The 10,097-nt window shown below is 41.1% G+C and overlaps 1 protein-coding gene across 2 annotated transcripts; it reads left to right on the top strand.

Annotated features, from left to right (window-relative positions):
- Positions 1-303: 303 nt before the first annotated feature.
- axdnd1 (axonemal dynein light chain domain containing 1) lies at positions 304-10,015 on the top strand. Of its 2 annotated transcripts, none has more exons than XM_034583495.1 (26): positions 304-526; positions 1,276-1,433; positions 1,508-1,611; positions 1,950-2,043; positions 2,313-2,398; positions 2,508-2,564; positions 2,761-2,869; positions 3,060-3,181; positions 3,466-3,606; positions 3,805-3,909; positions 4,295-4,415; positions 4,778-4,879; positions 5,002-5,168; positions 5,374-5,443; positions 6,038-6,272; positions 6,365-6,581; positions 6,947-7,040; positions 7,289-7,497; positions 7,695-7,782; positions 7,904-8,047; positions 8,294-8,377; positions 8,482-8,523; positions 8,644-8,745; positions 8,859-8,968; positions 9,463-9,602; positions 9,706-10,015. In XM_034583495.1, the coding sequence occupies exons 1-26, from the start codon at positions 457-459 to the stop codon at positions 9,819-9,821; spliced, it is 3,087 nt and encodes a 1,028-aa protein (XP_034439386.1). In that variant the 5' UTR covers positions 304-456; the 3' UTR covers positions 9,822-10,015. The 2 variants fall into 2 exon arrangements, with proteins under 2 accessions (XP_034439386.1, XP_034439387.1); XM_034583496.1 differs by having other exon boundaries at positions 7,904-8,049; positions 8,296-8,377; positions 8,877-8,968.
- The last annotated feature ends 82 nt before the right edge of the window (positions 10,016-10,097 follow it).

Genomic DNA, 10,097 nt, shown 5'->3' with positions numbered 1-10,097 from the left:
ATGCAAAAAAAAGTATTCAGCTTTTTTAAGCAGCATTCAAATAAATAATAATAATAGATAATAAAAGATAATATCCAGAGTCAAGGTAAACAGTGAGACAAATAAGAAGCAGTGCAAATATAATAAATACGAAATATTCGTATAAAATACAAGATAAATTAAGGAATAATCGAACAGTAAAATCTAGTGTATTATATTATTATTATTGACAATATTCTTAATATTTAAATCTATTTAAAATCCTTTTTTAAAACTAAACAGTACAACTTAGTCAACACACAGAGTAGTTTCCATAGCAACTGGACCAGGAAGTGGAGGCCGCGGGGGATCAGGCGCTGTCTGGACTTTGGGGGAAGTTTCTTCTAAATAAAATCATCGAATCCCTCGAATGACTTGATCACAGTTTGATAAAAGTGTCGCTGGAGCCTCGAGTCACTTCTCCTCCGTCAGAACCCGATGTCTGCGTCCATCAGAGCCGCTTCAGCGCCGAGCTCATCGAGGCCGGAGCCGGTTCTGGACACCAGAGGTGAAGTGACTGTCAGGGAGGGGAGGTTAGCATGAAGCTAACAGGTGGATGACCAGTCTGTCTGTCTGACTGACTGTCTCTCTGTCTGTCTGTCTGCATGTCTCTCTATCTATCTATCTATCTATCTATCTATCTATCTATCTATCTATCTATCTATCTATCTGTCTGTCTGTCTGTCTATCTGTCTGTCTGTCTGTCTGACTGACTGTCTCTCTCTCTCTCTCTCTCTCTCTCTCTCTCTCTACCTGTCATTCATTTCCAAATTAAAAGTCCTCATCTTGATTATCTGTGTTAATCAATGCAGGTGGAAGTTGAATATAAAAGATGTTGGAAATGAAAATAGAAGACAAAAGGCCAAGACAAATTAAACTTAAAAAAATGCCTTAATGTGATATTTTCTTTTGTTTAGTTCATTGTCTGACAAACCAAACAAGTATCAGAAGTCTGAAGTGTTTAGTTCTGTTTAGTTCATTTCAGGCAACATATAAATACAAAATACTGAAATTAAATGATAAAAAGGTGTGGTAGGAACCAGTGAGTTCTAATATGAACATCACACATATACCTAAGTATAACAAAAACATTAAATACAAAACATACAAAATCTTCCATTCAGGTTACAAGTGTCAAATCTCCTTGTTCCTGATGCATAATGCAAGAAATAACAGTTATTATATGGAAATCTCAAACAGTGGGAGAGGAACCATCCCCTCCTACAGGTCACAGTCTTATTATTCATTTTTTGTCAGCAGCAGAACTGAATTTCCGGGCTCCGGTAGAGAGCAGGAACATGCAGCTTCCTTCATTCAACAACCAGCTGGTCCCAGATGAGCTGCTGGTCAGCCTCACCTCCACTGTCTGCACCAGGAGCACACTGGGCCACACTGCACACCATCGCCACTGCAAGGTACATTCAAGCCTACTGTATATGAGAGGGCTATCCCACACCAGCGTTCCTAAAGATGACCTTGTGTTTCAAAGGGCTGTGGAATCAGACGGCCGGATGCAGTCTGGCATCACCCGCTCGGACGCAAGAAATACAGACACTTTCTGGAGCAGCCAACGTCCCTGACCGGAGCAGGCAGGTCTGCTGGACCAGCGAGACACATGCAGCAACATGAACAAAGATTCTCCACAGATTTAATTTGAACTGAAAGTCACAAATTACACATTTCTGCATGTTTACTCTCGACTCTAATACAGGACAGAGTTAATACAAAACAGGTTAAATTTAGATTTTGTATTTTATAAACTGAACATCGAGTAAAGCCAAACTTATTGTAGGTTTCTTTTTAATCGGCTAATTCAATAACAAATATAGAATGAGGGCCACATGAAAAGTCTTAAAAAACATCTGTGATCCACAGATGAACTAAGGAAACTGAATGTATGTGCATGTTTGTTTTGAATGGTGTGAATACAGAGATATTTCGTTCCTGTGTGATGCCATGGTAACCCAGAGGAAGACGACACCCCTCCCACCCCTGACCGACAGGAACAGCACTGGTGACACACAAGTAAGCTTAATATTACATTTATTTTATTCTTACTCTATGAATTGTTTTTTATCGGAAAATCAAAAGCAGAACTTTACAACATAACAAAATGAACCAGATAGGAAGACATAAACAGATTTAAACGATCTCACTACTTTGAGATCAGGTTCACAGTGGTTTTTATTGCTGTAATTCGCACACAACAGTATAGAGTTCAACTTGAGTCCCATTCTATGCATCCACACTAGTATAAAGTATGAGGTGATAATTGCAGCCACTTTGTCTTTCAGAACTTGAGTATCTCAGACAGTCTGATACCAGAGGAATATCACATTGTGAAAAACAAGGGGCTGCGAGGCCTCGAGTTCTACGAGGAGTGAGTCTGCTTCCTTATATTCACCCACTTTGTTAAGTCTGTACACTCATCCTATCATTGTCAAATCAAAATCTGGTTTATCAGCTCTCATGTTGTATCTCTTGCTCAGTGCATTCACAGTTCAGCTGCAGGATGACGAACACAAGCTCCGGGTCTTTCCATCACTGTGAGTTTTAAAATATGAACGTATCTAATTAATAGATAAACCTTTGTTGAATAGTCTTTACCAGGGGATTTTGCTGTCTGAATTAAAACAGCCTAATAATTGGAAGAAACTCGATGGTAAGATAAGGGATGAATGTCGTTAAGGGAAAGTGAATTGAGAAGCGTTACAGATCGGTGTGTATGTTGTGTGTGTCCAGGAGGCCCAGCGGCAGATTAGAAGTGGTCCAGCTGATGAGGATGATGGACGACATGCTGGAGAAGGCTGGAGTGGATCAGCAGAGTGAGCAGCTGACGCAGCTCTCGCAGGTAGGCAGACAGAGGAGGAGGTGTGCTCGGGCTGCTGTGTGCCTCTGCTTGAAGCACCGACTCAAATCAAACACCAACACCTCGTCAGAACAACTAAACAAGAACAAACATTTCCGACCACAACATATTTAGATGTATAACATTTAGTGTAGTAGTATATATTATAACATTGCAATGGAATGTCTTACAGATGGAGAGTCTGCTGGAGCTGGTGCAGGTTGAGCAGAACATCTACAACATTGTTTTCCATGAAGTGATCCGGCAGGTCAGCGTGGGCTGTGCTGAGAGGGGACAGCTGCTTGCCAAGCTCAGGTGAGCAGCCAGCAACATTGGGATAGCACCTAACTTAACCTCGGCACTTGTTGGCGGAGTTTAATGAGCTTTACGACCAAATATCGATGTAAACAAGAACAGATATCAAATAAAACAGTCTCATATAAAATGAATATAAACCGGATTATCCTTTTGGTACCTCAAGTTGATTCTGAAACATTTTTATCAAAACTTTTGGAAAAATCTAGCATTTTCAGGAACTCTTTTTCCAGCAATGACCCAGGAAGCCTTTTTCTCAGAAGCCCTTGTGTTTGTTTATCCAGACAGCGCTACCAGTCCCTGCTGGAGCGAATGCCCCGCTGCCTGAAGGCCCTGCACACTGAGGCAGTGGCACAGCGGGCTCTGGACCGCCGGCTCACTGAAGAGATCCACCACATCAAGACATCCATCCAGCAACTCAGCACGTACGTAGGTCGGGGGCTGGCAGCGGGGTCACGATGGATGAAATCACATAATTATACTGGAATACGTTGGTGTGATTCTATTTCAAGAGGAAAAGAATGAATGCAAGGAATGAAAATAAAAGCACAAATTACGAGGTGTGAATATGGAAATGATTGTGCTCATATCTGAGAAAATGTGTGTTTATGTGTTCTTCACAGGGAACTGTTCAAGATCAGAGACCACGATGCCTCTGTTTCCCAGCAGGTGGAGTTCACCCACAGGCAGCTCGCTGAGGAACTTGATCAGTCGCACACCAACTCAGGGTCAGATCCTCGTTACACTCACATAACCAGACCTACCTCCAAACTGGATAATATCACTTGGACTGAACTTGATCTGAGTTCATTCACATTTTTATGAAGTTTTTACATTAATAAATGAACCATCTTAAACGTAATGCACATTTTTTATCTGGTCACAATTATAAATGTATCTTATAATAAATGTAGTTTACACAATAAGGGTTACTTTATGCTTAATTATTAATTATTAAAAAAAATATGTTTAGATTCAACTACCTGCTAATTTCTATAAACCTTTTCCTATGAGCTGAAACCTAAGTGTTGCAGGAATTCAGTAACAATGCAGAGCAAAAGAACAGAATGTGACAGAGTGTTCCCTCTGTAATGGTTCCTGTGCTCTTCTCAGTGTGGTCCAGGGTTACCACGAGCTGTATGAGCTGCAGAGAGGTCGCCTCGAGGCTCAGATGCTTCAGACGACTGAGGAGAGAGACTCGTGGAGTCAGCTCACCTTCCGCTTCGCCCTCAAGGTGTGTGAGCCACGATCTTACAGCAGGACGAACCTTCTGTTGTGTGGTGGCAGCGTGAGATGATGGTCTAAATAACTGAATCTGGAGGAATAATGGCTACAGATGGCATGACACAGCGAGTCCTACCACATTTATCAATAATATTTCACATGCTCAACTTTGTTGTTGGTTGATAATGTGTCAACCAATCAACCCCAGAGAAAACGCAGACACAGGGAGAACATGCAAACTCCACACAGAAAGTATCATGCTGCTATGAGGTGACAGCGCTAACCACTGTATCACCATGCTCACCCTTAGTAGAATCAATATTACTTAAAGTTGATCCAAACATGTGAAGTAAGCGTTTCTGTGATTGTCAGGTGATCAGTGTGAAGAAGCTGGAGCTGGTTCGTCGGCTGCATGTCCACGAGCAGAGCTGGTTTAAAACAGCAGAGCACTGCATCCTTTACCTCACTTCAAAGGTAATGCAGTTCCTCCTCCTTTACCTTCTCTGTAAAAACACTACACTCCACACTTTACTTGTTGTAAGTATTCCTGGTGGTTCAGTTACACCCTGACTATGACAGTGGTCCCCCTGCTGTAGGACACAGAAGACATGAATATCATCACGGAGCTTTCTGACAACTGGAAGATGCAGCTGATGGCTTTCGTGTCCCAGATGAAGAAGAGTGAGCACGCTCAGTTTGAAGGGATGAATGCCATCCAGCAAGACATCACCAAGTGGATCTCCTTCTGCACAGCACAGAACCAGTAGGATGAGAAGTTTATTTAATCTTCTATCATTACCTAGTGCCATCAGTAAAATAAAACTTTAATATAATTTTCAAAAGCTGTAACCACCTGACATAGAATTTCTATTGGCACTTCACTCAGTGCCCAGTATAATTAGGCAAAGTCCCTGAGAATAATTTACTGTGTGTGAAATCTGCCAATAATGTCTTTTCTGTGTTTCAAGGTGTCCTGACCCCAAATATGAGAACGTTACACTGGAAAAGATTCACGTTGATTTGAAGCAGTGGTCAACTGTAAGACAACACATTTACTTTGTGTGTGTGTGTGGTCATTATGTGATTTTATCAACCTGATGTTTCTCACTTTTATCATTGTGACGTGAAGTCTCTTATTTCTAACATCTTTCTGATTTATGATCTCACTGTCATCATGTGTTCAATCTCTTTTCATGGTCTTGTTTTTGATCCAATCACATCATATCATCACTTTCCTCTGTCAGCATCAGCCTCATCTCTCGAAGTTATTATCACTTGTCACATCAGATCCATGTTATCTATGCCGTCACCTGTTTGCTGTATTTCACCTCTTTTCCATCTCATCTGTCTTATATGTGTCACTTGTTATTTCTCGCTGTCATCTGTTTTAAAACCTCAGGCATAAAAAATGATTGAATGTGCTATGTAGATTTCTTTTCACGGTAGCAGAGCATTAAACACTTGATGTTGAAACATTCTTCTGACCAGTATTTCTCTCTCATTTAGATTTCTTTAGATTTTATTCCAAATATCTAGTGGATCTGCTATATTAGTATTTTGGGTTCATTCAAAATGTTCAGTCAACAGCCACGTTTCTTCTGAAGTCTGCCTCTGTCTTCTGTTTCTCTTCAGATCTTGGCCCAACAGTGTGAGCGATACCAAGGTGAGGAGCTGTTTTGCTGCCAGCAGACACTGGGCGAGCTCGGCTGTGTCCAGGAAAGATGGCTGAACATGAGCGCTCAGCTGCTCAGGAGACACTCCTCTCCTGACGGTGCACCTCCTGTAGGTGAGGAGGCCCTAAGTGAGCTGGTCAGGGTCCTGCCTGAGCTCCTTAAAAGACTGGACACACAAGCCAGTGGAGAAACTGGTGAGAGCCAACACATTCTCTGATGTGAATGTTTTAAAGGGTCTCATTGTAGCAGATAATCCTCGAGATACGGACCGGTGTTTCTGTTTCAGGCGTCCATGGAAAGATCATGTCACTGCTCGGGGATATGGATTCTTGGGTTTCCAAGCTTGACGCAGCCATTCGCCAGCCAGAGACGATGTCTGTCTCCGATTGGCTGAAGCTCGAGCAGGCACTGTGCATTTGGCAGAGTTTGGCTGAGGAAGCCTTGAAGAACGAGACGAGAGAAGGAAAAGGGAACGAAAGTGTCCAAGATGAGCCCAATATATAGTACGTTGTTCCTTCAGTGGCAGAGCAAGTTATTATATCTCCCAAAGGTTTCATTTTTACAGTATTCTTTAATCATGTCAAAATAACTGGTTAAACAATGGATTTCATTTGAAGACTGATGCCTCGTTTATCAGCATTTTGTAAATGTTAACCTCTATGATATTGAATGTTCCTCAGTTCAAGACAGTTGGTATTTAGTTTGAGTTTTTTAGTTTCTCTAGACAATCCAAGTCTCTAAGCCTTTCTGAACACATTATATTCATTGTTTTTACAGTTTTATTTATGAGAAACTGAACTTTAAATATTCCCTGGTAGCTCTTTGTCATCGCTCTAAAATGTTCTGTTGTGTTTGCTTGTTCAAATAGTAAAGAGACAGAAGAACTGTTGGAAAAAGTGAAGGAGTTTATAAACAGCCTGTCTAACTTCACCGATGGTGAGAACCAGGGACTCAGTGAGGAGGTAAGTACCAACCAGGTTCAGTCAAACTGTCAAGTGAGGTTTGCATGCAACTTAAAATGTCTCACATCAAGTGGAACAAACATATCAGCCTCATGAATTATTATGATGTTATAAATAATTTGGGTTTCAGCAACTCATATAAGTGACAAAAATGTGGGGAAACTGACACTTTAAATATTTTAGAATTTTATTTTCATAATTTTAATATCAAAAGATTGTCTTGTTTTTCATTGTTTCTTCCCGACCAGGTCAGTTCTCTTCACATGGCTCAGACCCGCTGGATGTTGGATCTGTTGCTCCTCATGGTACCTGACCATAGAGAGGACCAGGACCAGGACCAGGATCAGGTCCATGAACAGCAACACCAATACATTACAAACATCTCACCGCAGACACTGGATGAGGATGCCAAGTTCCTGACCCAGAAACTGGACTATTTTTCCAAATACATCTCCAGGTACCAGAAGTTGTTACCTGCTACCCTGCTAACCAGAGTAACTAACAATTAGTTTGTAGTCAAATAAACAAATGTTGTTGTCTGATACAAACATTAAACTGAATCAGAATAAAGATACGAGCTAACAAAACAAAGAAAAAAATGTTGAAATATGTTTAGTGACTTTAAGATTGAAAATGTTTATGTTTTGACTTCAGCTTTTACAAGTTGATTCTGGAGGAGAAGACTTTTCCACATCAAGCTGAGGATGAAAATGAGATGAATAACTGGTGTAGAAAGCTGCAGGTAAACAACGGTCTGATCAAGAACATTCCACCAGGGGGAGCCATACTGAAGAACAAAGCATGCTCAGCCCTGCAAACCTACATAATGTGGTGCATGTGTTTGGTCATGTGTATGTTCTCAGAGAGAATGCGTTGATTGGGTGCAGACCTGTGTCATCCTGCTCTCGGGGGTGAAGGGTGGTCAGGTGGAGCTGCCTGTGAAGCAATCTGCCACTTCTTCCAGGAGTGATGTGTCAGCTTCTCCAGCAGACAGCGGGGAGACTGTGGTGAGGATTCAACTCAAATACAACCAGCATGAAAGTATGATATCGATAAATGATCAAAGAGAACACAACTTAGTGAGCCACCGTTGCTTTACTGATTCTCATGATGTGTGTGGTGTGTGTGTGTGTGTGTGTGTGTGTGTGTGTGTGTGTGTGTGTGTGTGTGTGTGTGTGTGTGTGTGTGTGTGTGTGTGTGTGTGTGTGTGTGTGTGTGTGTGTGTGTGTGTGTGTGTGTGTGTGTTTTTACAGAGAAACAAAGAGGTTTCAGCAGAGCATACAACATACAGTGAGGTCACAGAGGTCAAAGATGAGACTGAGGTGGAACCAAGAGAAGTCAGTTATATATTTTATTTTGGATAATTATGCTGATTATGATAATGAGGATGATGATGATGATGATGATGATGATGATGATGGTGGTCCTCTTGTGTTCACAGAGCACCACTGACGAACATAAAATACAACAAGACGTTTGTGAGGTATTAAAGCATCTAAGTGCACTTTGATTAGTTCGTTGTCTGCACATTGTGCAAAACCAAAAACTGATCAAAAAATAAACCAGATCTGAAAAGAAACTTGGTATTGTTTTTGTCCTGCAGGGGGAGCTAACGGTTTGTGAAACACCAGTGGTGAAGCTGATTGGCTATGATGGAAACATAACACAAAGAAAGCTGGGGGAGAACATTGTCCACCTGAGAGAGGTGAGACAAGTAAAACACACACATAATTATTAGCATGTTTTTCTTTGTATTGACCTGAAAACATGTCTGTCTCTCTGACCGTCCGTCTGTCTGTGTGTGTGTGTGTGTGTGTGTGTGTGTGTGTGTGTCAGATTGATGAACTGGTTGTGTGTCCAGCAACAGATAAAGCTCAGAAAGCTTTTAGCGATCTGACCACAGTAGGATTACTGCAACAGGAACTGCAGTAAGTTCACTAGTTCTATAGGACACTTGTATTTTTGGAATATTACCAATACTATGTGATAATATCTACAGCAGCTTTTGGTCTATAAATAAAGATATTTTATTTTCATGTTTTTTTAACTCATGTTATTTTTATGTTCTTCTGTCATTGTTTTATTTCTTTTTCCACGACTGCTCCAAAAAAGAACGACAGTGAAAATAACAGTTTCTCAAATTTATTTTCCATGTACTGATTTGAACACTCTTTTATCTCTTTTTTAGTTTCATTTCTTTTTTTTGTTAAGAATAAGAAATGGGAAGCAATTACCACAACTTTGCAGATTAATTAAGATCCTGTCAGAAGGTCAATACAATAATAAATCTATTTTGTTCTGGCAAGTTAAGTCACGATCAGTCGTTGTGGAAATAACTTTGTTGAAAGTCCATGCATCAGCTAAGTTCCTTTTGTTGATGAAGTGCAAAGGACATCTTGATTCCTCTCCGTGTGTTTGACAGTGATTCTGAGCTGCGGGTCCAGAGCTCTGAACAGCGAGCCCTGAAGGCCGAGGAGGCCCTGCAGGCAGCTCTGGAGAAGATTCAGGACCTGGAAAGACAACTGCAGGGTCGGCCCAGTCTGGAGCCCAAAAGTATTGAAGGTAAACAACACAGTTTTAATGGCTTTTAATTGAGGAGGAGAAGCAGTAACAGGCAGTGTTTAAGTGTAGAGGAAGTACAGCTCTCTCTCTGTTTGTGCTGCAGAAAAAAAGAAAACACCGCCACCTTCTCCACCACCAGAAAAACTCCCAGCTCCTCTAAAGAAAACAGCTCCTGAGGCCAAACCAACAAGCACCACCAGAAGGACCAAGAAACGCTGATGTGACGGCTAATTAGAAGAGGCTGCAACTCCCTGTAGACGTTTATGTTTGGAACAAGACCAGAGAGGAATGCTGCAACAAGCAAGTTGTTCAGATTCCATGGCTGCTGTATGAAAATAACTATCACTTAGTGGTACTATAATTTGTGTTATGGTTTGATGTGGCTTCATTGAACCTCATTGTACTTTTGATGTAAAAAAAAAAAAGTACATGTACTTTTCCCTCAAAAAATAGGTAACAGAAATATTTATATTTCAGAGAGTGCGACTTTTCAGG

This window comes from Hippoglossus hippoglossus, chromosome 4 (assembly GCF_009819705.1).
Source record: "Hippoglossus hippoglossus isolate fHipHip1 chromosome 4, fHipHip1.pri, whole genome shotgun sequence".
In the NCBI taxonomy this organism is placed as follows: Eukaryota; Metazoa; Chordata; class Actinopteri; order Pleuronectiformes; family Pleuronectidae; genus Hippoglossus; species Hippoglossus hippoglossus.
This window is presented reverse-complemented; position numbering and strand designations above follow the sequence as displayed.